Source organism: Arachis stenosperma, chromosome 8 (assembly GCF_014773155.1).
Source record: "Arachis stenosperma cultivar V10309 chromosome 8, arast.V10309.gnm1.PFL2, whole genome shotgun sequence".
NCBI lineage: Eukaryota > Viridiplantae > Streptophyta > Magnoliopsida > Fabales > Fabaceae > Arachis > Arachis stenosperma.
This window is the reverse complement of record NC_080384.1, coordinates 38,260,813-38,275,575: the sequence shown is the minus strand read 5'-3', so window position 1 is coordinate 38,275,575 and position 14,763 is coordinate 38,260,813. Positions and strand designations below refer to the sequence as shown.

Genomic DNA, 14,763 nt, shown 5'->3' with positions numbered 1-14,763 from the left:
TCATCATGTTCATTATTGTTATAGTCATCATCGTTTTCTTCTTATATGTATCATTGTTATCATTATCGTAGTTATTATTATCATTATCATATAATTTTTTCTATATTGATGACGTTGTCTGATTCAAAATTGATTTGGATGTGTTTTTGTTGATAATTCAGTCATTTTTTATGTTATTTTCAAACTCAGTTTGTGTATTATAATCATTAAAGAAAATATTTCTATGTATTTGTAGCAAAATTTTGGTGTAAAAATAAAGAAATTTATGTATTATTGTTAAGAAATTTTGGTGTATTTTTATATTCTGATAAGTTATGCATAATTCAAACTTCTTCCTCTTCTTCCTTCTCATCTTTTGCTGCTGCATCTTCATCTTTTCCTTCTTATTTTATCTTCTCAAGTTTCTTCTTGTTTTTACTCTTTTAACAAGAATAAAAAAATCAAACAAAGAAGAAGAAGAAACGCATAATGCTGTAAAATTCTTTAAAAGAGGATGAACATGCATTTATTCAACTACAAAAAAGAAAGAAATAAGGAAAAAAAGAAGAAAAAACCGTAACATTAAAGAAAATATTTCTGTGTAGTTATAGCAAAATTTTGGTGTAAAAACTAAGAAATTTATGTGTTATTGTCAAAAATTTTTTAGTGTACTTTTATTTTAATAAGTTCTGTATAATTCAAAACTCTTCTTTTTACTCCTCCTCATTTTTTGCTACTGCTTTTTCTTCTTTTTCATCATCCATCATCTTCTTGTTTTTTTCTTATTCATCTTTTCCTTCTTATTTTACCTTCTCAAGTTTTTTTTTTATTTTACTCTCTTAACATGAATTAAAAAAAATCAAACAAAGAAGAAAAAGAAACACATAATGCTGCAAAATTACTTGTTTGATGATGAACCTACATTCATTCAACTAAAAGAAAGAAATAAATAAAGAAAAAAAGAAGAAAAAAATGCATCATTAAAAAAATATTTCTGTGTATTTGTAATAAAATTTTGGTATAAAAAATAAGAAACTTATATGTTATTGTTAAAAAATTTTGGTATAATTTTATTCTGATAAGTTATGCATGATTCCAAACTTTTCTTCTTCATCCTCCTTATTTTTTGCTACTGCTTTTTCTTCTTTTTCATCATCATCATCATCTTCGTCTTCTGTTTTTTTTTCTTATTCATATTTTTCTTGTTTTACCTTCTCAAGTTTCTTCTTGTTTTACTCTCTTAATAAAAACAAAAAAAAACAAAGAAGAAGAAACACATAATACTACAAATTACTAGAAAGATGATGAACCTACATTCATTCAACTAAAAGAAAGAAAAAAAATAAGAAAAATGTATTAAAGGAAATATTTTTGTGTATTTGTAGCAAAATTTCGGTGTAAGAGTTCTGAATCTGAATTATTATTGTGATAAATCTGTTCCATTCTCGTTTCGGTATATTTTGAAAAACTTTTGGTGTATTTTAGAAATTTTTCGGTGTATTTTTATTCTGATAATAAATAATGCATAATTTAAAACTCTTCCTCTTCTTCCTTCTCATTTTCTGCTACTGCTTATTATTCTTTTTCATCATCATCATTATTATCTTTTTTTCCTTATTCATCTTTTCCTTTTTGTTTTACCTTCTCAAGTTTTTTCTTGTTTTACTATCTTAACAAAAATAAAAACAAAAAATCAAATAAAGAAAAAAAATTACACATAATGCTGCAAAATTACTTGAAAGATGATGAACCTATATTCATTCAACTAAAAAAAAGAAGAAAAAAATGCATTAAAAGAAATATTTTTGTGCATTTGTAGCAAAATCTCGGTGTAGGAGTTTTGAATTTGAATTATTATTGTGATGAATCTGTTCCATTCTAGCTTCAGTGTAATACCCGGTCTAACCGAAATTAATTAAATAATGAGTTAAATAGGAGCGAATATGGTTGGAAGATTTGGCAATTGGAATTTGATGATTTCAATATGATATTTGGATTCAGTGAATTTTTCCGAGTCGGAAGACATAGTTTTCTGCGTAAAAGTGCACAGTGGAATTTTGACCGGCAGTACTGGCTAAGACCTGTCTGGTACTACAGCTGAGAGAATTGATTATGAGTAAATAAGATTAAGAAATGAGGAATTATAATTAGGGGAGGTAGAAATATTTGAAGTGCGATTTAGAGCGCTAATCTTAAAGGTTTTGGTCCAAAATTGGACCAACGGACAAAAATAAGTGAACTGGGCCTAAGTGGGCCCAAGACCCAACATATATAAACATTAGTTATGAGCATTTCAGCTCATTTTTACCTTAAAAGAGGGTTGGGGCGCTGAAATTGAGAAGAGGGAAGAGAAGAGAGAAAACCTAACTCTCTTTGATCTTCAAACCACCATAACTTGAGCTACGGAGCTCCGATTGACGAGCCGTTTGCGGCCACGCGTCGCTCTTCTCATCCTCTACATTTCTATCTAAGTTTTGTGGTGAGTATTCCATTCATCTCTGCCCAGTTTTCGAATTTCACCACTGTTATACGTTTTTGGGAAGTTAGTGTTGAAATCTTGTGATTTTGGGTGTTTAGGGATACTCCAACATGGATTCTAAGTGGGTTCTATCCCTACTTCATATGGGCTGAGGTAAGAAGTGCTCAAACCCTTGTGATTTGTGATTTTTATGAGCCCTAGGTTGACGTATGTATGTGATATTGGCTATGTTAGTGCATTTGATGGTTTTGGTGCACAATTGGGAGATTGGTGTTGCTTGAGGAGCTTTGGTGAGGCTTGGGGCTAAGGTTGGTGGAGACTTCCAAAGAAGAGGCTCAATTGATTTGGCTACAAGAGGTACGGTTTAAGTTTCATTTAAGTACCGTGTGGTGTGATGAGAATTCCTAGGCTAGATACCCCTAGGATTAAGTTTGGATTGTGTGAATGGTTGATGCTACTATGCATAGTTGGTATGTAATGTGAATTGATGATTGGGTTGAGAATTGTGTGGCCTTGTATGCTTGGTGTATTGAAAATTTGATGTATTGGATAATGAGTATTAATTTGTGGTTTATGCATTTAAATTGTGAAATTGGGCCGGAGGCCGTAAATTTTGGGCCGGAGGCCGGAAAGAGGTAAGGGAGGTAAGTTGATGTGTGCATTGTATGATGACACAAGTGATTGGATGAATTTCATATAATGAATATGCGAATGATTGGGTTGATTGTTGAATAATAAGGTTGAGGAGTTGAAGGGTGAAATTATGTAGATGAAGTATGTTGGTTTTGGGTTGAGAAATATTATGTAGTCATATAGGTGATTATGATTATTGATGTCTTGATGGTATGATGATGCATGAGAGGTATATATATTGTGATATATGCTTGAGAAATGATTAAGGTTGATTTGTGGGTGAAACCACGTGATAGTGATTATGATATTGATTATGTATAATGATGGTTGATTGGAAATAGTATTGTTGGAAATTGAGATGAGGAAGGATGTATGCCATGTTGATATGTTTGTAATTTAGCCATTTGTTTGAAATGGGTAAAGATGGTTATATGGCGGTTTGTGAATTGTGGTAAGGTATTAATGTATGAGTTGAGGAGGCTTGATGTTGATTTTGGTATATTTTGATTGGTTTCAAAAAGGGTTGAAATTGGCATGTTTTGGTTGATTTTGAAAAGAGATGAAAATGGCTTGTTTTGAAAATGGCACTTTGTGGTTTTATATGAAAACATGGTTTTTGGGCATACTTTGACGGGACATAACTTGGACTACGGATCTTTGTTTTGTTCCAAATCTGTTTAGAAATGAAATTGGATCCGGGATGTCCATGCCGTTCGAAGAACGGGTGAAAAACGATTTAAAATGAGGAAGTTATGTCCGTCGGAAGATTGGGGGTTGAAGTTGTGAATTCTGCAGTTTTTAACTTAGAAAATTTTTAGCAGAATAATCCCTTGCGCGTGTGCGCACTTGGCGCGTACGCGCCGATCTTCCAGAAAACGCCATCCACGCGTGCGCGTGATGTGCGCGGGCGCGCCGATAGTGCTGCACCCAATGCCCAGCCATTTTCCAGAGAGTTGTGCCAGAACTGTGCCAGCTTTGTGCCTGGGGCACGAGAGTATCCACGCGTACGCGTGGTTGACGCGTGCGCGTCGATTTGGCAACTTTTTAATCCACGCGTTAGCGTGCATGACGCTTGCGCGTCGATGAGTTTTTAAGGACATCCACGCGTGCGCGTGGAGTACGCGTACGCGTGGCATTGTTTTCATGCCAAAAGTTGATATTTGAGTTTTAAAAGCCAAATCTCATACTTCTAAGCCTCCGATCTCACCACTTATATCCTAAATCGTTATGATATGCCTAGCTATTAGAAAAGGGCTAGTGAATGAGGTAACTTGCGAGTGAAGCAAGGGGGAAAATGAATAATCAATGAGGATCATTGATGATTATGTGAGATGTGGAGGATGGTGGTGGAAGTGCTTGTTATGCCATTGGCCGAAGGGCCGTAATTGTTTATGAATTGGCTGGTTCTGGATTGAACCGTGAGCCGGAATAGCTGTGTATGCTATGAATATTGGCTGGTTATGGATTTAACCGTGAGCCGGATGGCTGATATGGATGTTGATCCATGGATGAGAATTCATGCATGTTTATGCTGAATTATTGATAATTGTGATTTGCACTTCCACTATCTGAGATGCGAGTTTCCCTGGGTAGTAGCAGTGGCTAGTCCACTTGCTCCGGGTATGAGACGAAAAATGATGTTTATGATAAATGAGTTAATTATGGAGTTTAGAATGAATGTAACTCTGATACCTGGGTAGTAGTAAGGGTTGGGGTTCGTCCCACTTGCTCCAGGTTAATGTTTGAGATTTGATAACAATGAGGATTGATAATATGAATTGAGATTGAATGAATATATGCTTGAGATACCTGGGCAGTAGCAAGGGTTGTGGTTCGTCCCGCTTGCTCCGGGTTAGTGCTTGAGATACCTGGGCAGTAGCAAGGGTTGTGGTTCGTCCCGCTTGCTCCGGGTTAATGCTTGAGATACCTGGGCAGTAGCAAGGGTTGTGGTTTGTCCCACTTGCTCCAGGTCAGAGATTGTGACGCCTGGGTAGTAGCCGCAGTAGTGGTTGTTCCACTGGCTCCAGGTTGAGCTGTTAAACACCCGCCTGGGTAGTAGCCGCAGTAGTGGTTGTTCCACTGGCTCTGGGCTGAGCGGGTAGTAGCAAGGGGGTTGTAGCTCAAACCTACTTGCTCCGCGAGGGGTGTTTCTGTCCATGGTTAGCTACCAGGACGTGTCGGGTTGGCTATATAACCGACAGATGATATCATCAGCCATAGGGCAGGCATACATCATTTGCATATGTTTGAATTGTTTGGGTTTGCCTATTTGTTTTGGATTTCTATATCATATATGCTATGTTACCTGATTATGTGCTACTTGTTCTACTTGTACCTTATTTGTGTATTACTTGTCTGTATTGCTTGTGTTTGTACAACTGAGAGATCCACATGTTGGTGTCGGTGTATGTTGAGGGCTGTTCTTGATGAGATGAATTGATGATGCGATTGCATGATGATGATGATTTTTGAATGAGATCATTTGAGCCCCCTGGGTAGACGCAGTGATGTGATTTCACTAGCTCCAGGCGAGGGTATGATGTATTGATATAAAGTTGCTGAGACAGAACAACTGGTAATGGTTTTGCTTATGATTCTGAGTCTAATTCGTGGAAGAATCAGCGAGTTGGGAAACATGTGTAACATGAACTAGATTTAGTATCCCCATACGACAGATGCCTATTTATGGATTAGTGAGAATCTAGGCTGGACATTTGGTGAAAAGGAGTTTAGGATGCTTAGTGAGTTTTTATTGCAGTGCATTGTATTTATTTGGCACTTTTACCGTACTGGGAACCCATGGGCCCGGGGTTCTCATTCCGTATATATCTCTTGTTTTTCAGATACAGGTCCAAGTGCTCAGAAGTGAGCTGTGGTACGTCTGAGAGACGGCGAAGATCTTTATTTTCTCTACTTTGTGTTTTGCTTAGAATCTCTCCATCTTCGTTTTGAAAAGATTATATTATGTATTGAACTCTTTTGGAACTTGCCTATAGAGGCTCTTATGTTTCCTTTGGGAGAGATTAGGATGTACTGTTGTCAACTACTTTCATATTGTACCCTAGCCGGCCTAAACTTCGCGGGTCGCGACTAGTGGCTATTTACTTATGTTATATATATCTATCTGTTATCTATCTCTTAATCTTCTTTATGCCTTATCCGTATATCGCTTTCGGCTTCACGTTTTATCTTTTCGTTGTCGAAACGTGAGTGATACGTCTTCGCGATTTTATTTCTACTCTTTTCAGGCTTCTTGATTAATACTCCTTTCAAAATTAACTATATTTATATATTAAAAATCCACCTGAGAGTCGTACCACCGTAATATCATTGACTTATGACTCGAGCATAAGGATTTGGATATTAGGGTGTTACACATTCAACTAAAAAAAAGAAGAAAAAAATGCATTAAAAGAAATATTTTTGTGCATTTGTAGCAAAATTTTGGTGTAGGAGTTTTGAATTTGAATTATTATTGTGATGAATCTGTTCCATTCTAGCTTCAGTGTATTTTGAAAATTTTTCCGCGTATTTGTATTCTGATAAGTTTTGCATAATTCAAAACTCTTCCTCTTCTTTCTCTTCAACTTCTGCTGCTGCTTCTTCTTCATCTTCTTATTTCATTTTCTCATAATTCTTCTTGGAATGTGATGGATCTACTTGAACTTGAGAAAGGAGGTGGGGTTGAATCAAGTTGGCTTAAAACTTAAAGTTTTAAACTCTGTTTTAGCATAAGCTTAAGTTGCAGGAGATTATTTCATTTTGTCTCATATGCAGAACAAGTAGAGAGTAGGGAAGAGGAGAAAAAGGCCAGCATGTATCCTAGTTTAGATTCTTAGTGCAATGAATCCTACGTCCAGTCTCCACCACAAATCATGGTGGAATTTCCACTATAATCCACTGATTACATTCACCAATACTATTGAATTACTTCCTAATTCAACTAGTATCTACCCCTAAGCTTTCTTCACCAAAACTTAGCTACCCAAAGTGCTGTCCCAACTTGAAAGGGGAATCTAGATAGATTCAAACTCACCAAGTGCTAACCCAACTTGGCAAGGAAAACTAATCCTAGTTCAACAACTCAATTACATCAGAAATCGGTGGTTCTTTTGCATCACTCTTGTCTTTTCTCTCTTGACTTTTCAACTCACAAGATCAGCCTTTTTCTCAAGACAGAAAATGACACAAGACAGCCATAACAAAGAAAATCAGAAATTAAGCTTGAGTAAAAAAAAGATTTCAACTCAATGTTTGAGATGATGCTCTGTGTTTGTGCTTTCTTTTTCTTGCTATGAAATGATGGAATGAGACTTCTTATATGTTTTCAACTTGCCTACATTTTTGTCTCTTTCATTTGTTTGTCCTTGCTACCCGTTGGAGCTGTCACTGCTGGCATGCAGTCCTTTTTCATCATACTCCACTACCTCTGCTAGATGAGGAACCCGTCCACCATCTCTGTTAGCCTCTGCTTTTTTTTCTTCCTTGGCATGCACTCCTTTTTCATTTTTCTCCGTAACTCCTGCTGCTACTGCTATTAGCAAGTTTGTGTTTTGCTCACCCACTAGCCGAATGTTGCTTAGCTAATGTCCTTGGGATAGTGGAAATGTGCTTGTGTCCTTCTTGCTTTCACAGAGCCACATCTGTCCTTGCATGGTTGTTGTTCCCTTATTTTTCCAGCTGTCCTCCCTCTTTCTTTAGCAACACATAGCCTTGTATTTACTGAACGGTGCTATAATGAGAGTTGGGCTTGTCTATTATTCTTGGAGCACTAAGAAACAAATGAGCTGCCTTCTATTTGCTGAAGCATTGCTGTAGTGGGCTGAAGCAACATTTGATTGGGCCTGCATCACTTAGTACACAATTAAACACATTTGGGCTTTAACCCAATAAATGTTTGTCATCATTTATAAAATCCAAAATCAAACTAAGCTTAACAGAAGGGAAAAACCAAACAATATATATATATATATAATGTTGCAAAATTAATAGAAAGAGGAGGAAAAAATATAGCAATAAAAAGAATGACGATGAAGTTAAAACACGCAAAGAAAAAGGAATACGAAAAAAAAAAGAGGAAGAACACAAAAAAGGAGGAGGAGGAGCAAGAGGAAGTGGAACGCAGGATATAAATGTTGGAGGAAGAACGCGAAAAAAAAAACAACATAATTTCATGCTCGCGTAATGTAAGTGGATTTTGTTGGATTAAGATTAACTTATTTAAATTTATTTGCCAAAAAGAATTATATGCGTAGCAAAACTGTAACTAAAATATCTACTATTTGTTCATACCTAAACTAAATGTAGTCTAACCCAAGAATCTACTCTCAGCAACTAGCCTTTAGATTGGGCCATTACTAAGCAACTCAACCCAACAGTAACAGGTTTAGTTCGTGTTGCCTCGTCCACATGGATAGAACCAACTAAGATACATGTCACCATAACCCGTATTCGAACCGACTCGGGAATTAAGCTAAATATTCCTCAACAACTTTGAATTCAATCATGAGGGTAACTTCTCATTTTAAAAGAGAATAGCCACCAACTACAATTTAAAATTGTCTTTAAGAGATGAATAATTTCATCTATAATTCTATAAATATCTTATCATTGAGATATTTTTTTTTTCAATTTAATTTTACTTTAAGCTGCTAAAAATATTGCTAATAACTTAAGCGTCACAGTTTTTTACGGATATTTCTTGCTATTGTCCATACGAAGACATCAAAAATTCTTCTCTCTCGGTGAATAAGTCAGAACATTCATTAAAAATGCTTGAATCTCATATCTAAGTCCAAAACGCCATTCAATTTCAGATAATATCTCGAAATATTATTCATTAACAATTTTAATGGTCAAATTACATATAAAGATAAAATTATACTTTATGTCCATTTTTATTTGAAATGCAATCTACTTTTTTCTTAAATAGTTTTTACTTATTTTGTAAGGTGAATTAGATTACATATTAACTGAAAAGTGATATTCACCTATCAGAACTATATCCGATGAATGTTAACCTGTGTGCTGGAAAAAAATGCAGTGTTTTAAATTTTAAAGGCTAAATCTTAAACTATATGAAAAAAAATGTTATATACCTTTTACTTAGCAAATAATATTTAAAGATAAATTCTTATATCATACTTCTAATATTTATTTAGTTCTAAAACTTCAAGAAAAGTATGGAATTTTTTAAATGATTATTATAGTAAACAAGATAAATTCAAATCAATATAATAATTTAATAATAAATTATATCGATTTTATTTTTTAAATTAATTTAAACTGTATTACAAATATTTCTTTTAGTTATACTATTTAATGGCATGATATTATTGTCGTAAATAAGATACTTGAGGAAATCATATTACATATATCTTATTTTTAAATAATAGTTTTATTACATATTTCATTTACAATAATAACAAAATGTATAAGTGAAAATAGAAATACTCTATTTTAAAAAAAATTAGTAAATATTATATTTATTGTATTTATTTAAAAAAATTCCGTGAAAGCACAGTTTGTGACTTTGTGGTAATAATTTTCATTTATGAAGAGTAGTCAAGGTCAATAGTTCATATAGTCTTTGAGGATAAGACTCGAGGATAAGGAGACCCAAGAGTAACCAATATGATACGTTACCGTCGCTACTACGATAGAAATAATACGTGTTAAAGCCTTAAAGGTGACGTTGAAGAAATATCCCCCTTGACACATTACATGTCAAATTTATCAAATTACATCTAATAATTTTTAAATATTAATTATAAATTTTTACTACCATAACTAAATTTAAACCCACGTGGTGTGGAACTAAAATGAATTAATTTTTATATATAAAAAATATTTAATAAAAACCCTTAAAAATTAATATTAAAATTTAAATAAAATTTTAAAGACATTATATATTTTAGTGTTTAAAAGAGTTTGTCACTTAATACATATATTTAATAAATTTAACCTACAAATAAAGCTATTAAATATAATACAAATATAAATATAATATTTTAATAATTAAAAATAACATTTATTTTTTTATGAATCATGAAATTATATATTTAAATATTATTATTATTACTAAAATAATATTAAAAATATAAATTATTAAAAAAATTTATATATAAATGATAAATGCAGTATATAATTGATAAACAGAATTAGATTAAAAATAGAAAAAAAATTAAAAACATTGTACATCATATATTAAATTATAGGGGACAACTTGTTTAGCAAAGTAAAGTAAAAAAGCTGTGATCATCAATTAAATTTTTAAATAATTGTATAAATATTAGCAAAGATAGAGAAAAAAGAGAGAGACATATGATTATATGAGAAGAGATAAAAATGTGTGAAGTGAATATTAATTTATATAGTAAATATAAATAAAAATAGAATAAAAAGAGAGAATGAATTAAATTTTATTAATTAATTTTTGTAAAATAATAGATTTATTTTTTAAATAAAATATATAATATTAGAATTTAGATTATTAATATAAATTAATAGTTTTATATTATACCTTATTTAAAAGTAGATAATTTAATATATGAAATTATGAAATTAATACTAAATTAATTATATAGATACTATTTTCTATCGTAATATAAAATATGTTTTAAAATAGATATTTTTTATGTTATTGTAAATATGTGATGACAATTTTATATGAAAGTTATAATTTACGTGTGATTCATTAGCCATAACACTATTTTTCTCCCTCTTTTTATATATTATAATAGATAAATAATAGAAAGTAGATTTCAGCACCGACCCTAGCTTGGTCATCACAACACTGTAAGCTGCAAAGAACAATGGGAAACTTCATTATTGTTATACCAATTATATGTTTCTGCTTTGTCTTTCCAATCTCCAAAATCAAAGCAGAAACTGATACCATCACTCACTTCCAGTCTCTAAGTAAGAACCAGACCTTAGTTTGCAAGAATGGAGAATTTGAACTTGGTTTCTTCGCTCTTGATAACTCTACCAACCATTATTACCTTGGCATTTGGTACAAAAAAATCCCAGGCCAAACCATTGTATGGGTGGCAAATCGTGAAAAACCCGCCACAAATCCAAACTTTGTTCTATTGATTATAAACAACACAACAAATAACGCACTTCTCCTTAGTCACAACAACAATGTTGTATGGTCCGTGAGCGTAGCAAGAAAACCAACGAATCCAGTTCTGCAGCTCTTGGATTCAGGGAATCTTGTTCTAAGAGAACAAAACAATGATGATGAGAATGAAGAAAAGAATTATGTATGGCAAAGCTTTGATTACCCTGGTGATACACTCTTGCCAGGGATGAAGCTTGGTAAGGATTTGAGGACGGGTTTCGTTAGGCGCTTAACGGCGTGGAAGAACAAGAAAGATCCTTCACCAGGAACCTTTAATTGGGAAATGGATGTGACTAAGTGGCCAGAACCAATGCAACGAATAGGATCAATGAAACAGTTCAGCTCTGGACCATGGATTGGAGTGGACTATGGTAGCAAACCAACGAGAAAGCACCCATCGACCTTTGAATATGTTTACTTCTCCAACAAGGATGAAGTGTACTTCTCATTCTACCTCCTTAATAACAACTCAGTTTCCACGAGGATGGTGTTGGATCAAGCCACCTACAGGCGTCTGTATTTGGTTTGGAGTAATTCTGACCAAGAATGGCTGGTTTATAATTCACTGCCAAGAGTCTTTTGCGAGCGATATGGAGTTTGTGGTCCTAATTCCAATTGTGATTGGGACAAGTCCGCTTGTGATTGTTTGAGAGGGTTTAGGCCTAACCATACAGGAGGTTGCTTGCGCGACAAGCCACTGAATTGCGAAAGCGATGGGTTTGTTAAGTATGTGAAGATGAAAGTTCCTGATACTTCGAATTGTTTGTACCTGAATCAGAGCATGAACCTTGTTGAGTGCAGAGACAAATGCCTGAGGAATTGTTCTTGCGTGGCTTATGCAAATTCGGATATCAGAGGAGAAGGCAGTGGTTGTGTTTTGTGGTTTGGTGATCTTAATGATTTGAGGACTCTACCAGATGCAGGCCAAGATCTTTATATTAGAGTGCCAGCTTCAGAATTAGGTATGTAATACATTTCCCTTAATCTTTTATATTAGAGTGACGATATCTTTGTGTTTGCATTGTGACATTAAACAGAGACAAAGAATGGACGCAAGATCAAGATAGGAATTGCAGTGGGAGTCACAATTGGCGTATTATGTGGCCTGGTCTTAGTTTTCTTTTTGGTCCGTAAAGGACGAACAAGGAGCATTTTAAAAGGTAAAAATTCTGTTTTGTTTTTTATGAGCATTAAGAAACTTGTTTTAAAATTAACAGTAAAATGTAGAGACTAAGGCAACATTAACAGATCGTTCCAAGCAAGAACAAGATGAAGATCCAAAGGTCCTATTGTATGACCTATCAGTTATAGTTTCTTCCACTGATAACTTTTCGCACAAAAACAAGCTTGGGGAAGGTGGATTTGGATCTGTATTTAAGGTAACATACGTACTAAGCTACTTTTGTAAGAAAATTAGAATAGCAAATGGAAAACCTTTAAGCTAATTTGCAATTGATAAATGGCAGGGAACATTAGAAAATGGACAAAGAATAGCAGTTAAGAGGCTCTCAAGCGGTTCTGGACAAGGGATCAAGGAATTTAAGAATGAAATTGCATTAATTGCCAAACTTCAGCACCGTAATCTCGTCAAGCTGCAAGGATATTGCATTCAGAATGAAGAGAAATTACTTATATATGAATATATGCCTAACAAAAGCTTGGATTTTTTTATATTTGGTACAAAATCTACATTTTTTATGCATGGTAAAATTGTTAATATTAGCCGTAAAACTTCTTTGAATATGTGCAAATTTTGACTTGAATGTACATCTTACTAGATCAAACGAAAAAAAGGGTTTTGGATTGGAATACACGATTTAATATCATTCTCGGTATAGCGAAAGGACTTCTTTATCTTCATCAAGATTCAAGATATAGAGTTATTCATCGAGATCTTAAGGCAAGTAATGTTTTACTTGATGATGAGATGAATCCAAAGATCTCAGATTTTGGTTTAGCTCGAATTTTAGGAGGAGACCAAACCACAGAAATTACACGTTGTGTTGTTGGAACATAGTACGAATACTCACCATTTCTTAATTTCCATTGTGTAGTGTAGAATTATCTATAATATTGTGTTTTTAATATTATCTTATATTATTCATTAGTGGATACATAGCACCAGAATATGCGATAGATGGAAATTTCTCAGTAAAATCAGACGTTTTCAGTTTTGGTGTTTTATTGCTGGAGATAGTATCAGGAAAGAAAAATAGAGGAGACCAACATCAAAACCAAAATACAAATCTTATTGAACAAGTAAGCAGAACACATATACTGTTATTATTTCTACTTCTACTATCCACTATGAATTGATGATATTATTGATTCTTAATTTGATGCGTTGTTTTCAGGCATGGAATTTGTGGATTGAAGGGAGGCCTTTAGATTTGATAAGTGAAGACTTAAAAGAATCTTGCAACGGCTCCGAAGCATTGCGTTGCATCCATATTAGTTTTCTGTGTCTTCAACAGCATCCACATGACAGGCCAAGCATGTCGTTTGTGATTATGATGTTAGAGAGTGAGATTGGCTTGGCTCAACCAAAACAACCAGCTCTGTTTGTCGGAGAATATTCTTCGTTAAATAAGAGTAATTTAATTTCTGGTAATGAATTAAGTATGTCCATTTTGGAAGCACGTTAATTTAGAAAGCACTGCTTAAAAATGTGTAACATATATAATACATATGTAGTAATAAAATTGAGCAAATTATTAAAGGTGAAAATTCAGGTGCAGTCGACTTCACGTGAAGTTGATAGCTAAGAACCGTTAGATGAAAATTTAGTCAAATCAGTCAAATCATCTGACGGCTCTCAATTATTAACTTCATGTGAAATCGACTGCACTTGAGTTTCCACCTTCCATGTTAGCTTGTGTAAGCTGTGTAAAATGTGGTGATGATTACCTGTGTAGACTGTATCAGTAATAAGAGAAAGGAGTCTTTCATAATTAGTCTCCCGTAAGCTAGCTACAGTTTCATTATTGGGAACGAATACTGTTTGGCCTCGTTTTTTTCTATCTAACCTTCTAGTTATAAATAGATTCTTACTATCATTGTGAATTAATGAAACATAACAAATAATTTGATTCTTTTTTTTTTAAGTCATGGAAGTCGTGGATAGAAGAGAGACAATTGCGATGCATTCATGTTAGTTTTCTGTTTCTGCAGCAGCATTTTAGCCAGAGATGTCTAAGAACCAGTTTTATTTGTTATTAGAAAGTATTCTTCTTCTAATAAGAAATATTCTTTTAACAAATAAGAGTAATTTAAGTTCTGTCAATAAATTAATTATGTCCATTTTCAATTGTGGCAAAAGAACAGCATATTATTAAATGGCTTTGTGTAGTAACTATGATGAGCCAAATTTGGCAATCTTGTAATTTTCCTTCATTTCTTTCTTCCTTGTTAGCCTGTGTATTGTTGCGTATTACACATTTACATGTGTTGTCATCAACAAGAAAAACAAAAATATTTGGTAACAAAAAAATATTAGTCAAAAACTGCCAAACTTTAATGCACCCTACAATAAATAAATGCTAATAAA

General features: G+C 33.5%; 1 protein-coding gene across 1 annotated transcript; it reads left to right on the top strand.

Annotated features, from left to right (window-relative positions):
- Positions 1–10,843: 10,843 nt before the first annotated feature.
- LOC130944525 (G-type lectin S-receptor-like serine/threonine-protein kinase At4g27290) lies at positions 10,844–14,206 on the top strand. Its single transcript, XM_057872874.1, has 7 exons — positions 10,844–12,178; positions 12,254–12,376; positions 12,465–12,595; positions 12,683–12,893; positions 12,995–13,232; positions 13,325–13,475; positions 13,571–14,206. The coding sequence occupies exons 1-7, from the start codon at positions 10,906–10,908 to the stop codon at positions 13,859–13,861; spliced, it is 2,418 nt and encodes an 805-aa protein (XP_057728857.1). The 5' UTR covers positions 10,844–10,905; the 3' UTR covers positions 13,862–14,206.
- Positions 14,207–14,763: the final 557 nt, after the last annotated feature.

Coding starts and splice junctions, on each gene's coding strand:
- LOC130944525 (XM_057872874.1), top strand. CDS start 10,906: ATGGGAAACTTCATTATTGTTATACCAATTATATGTTTCTGCTTTGTC. Junction 12,179..12,253: donor AGTGCCAGCTTCAGAATTAG/GTATGTAATACA, acceptor GACATTAAACAG/AGACAAAGAATGGACGCAAG. Junction 13,233..13,324: donor CGTTGTGTTGTTGGAACATA/GTACGAATACTC, acceptor ATTATTCATTAG/TGGATACATAGCACCAGAAT.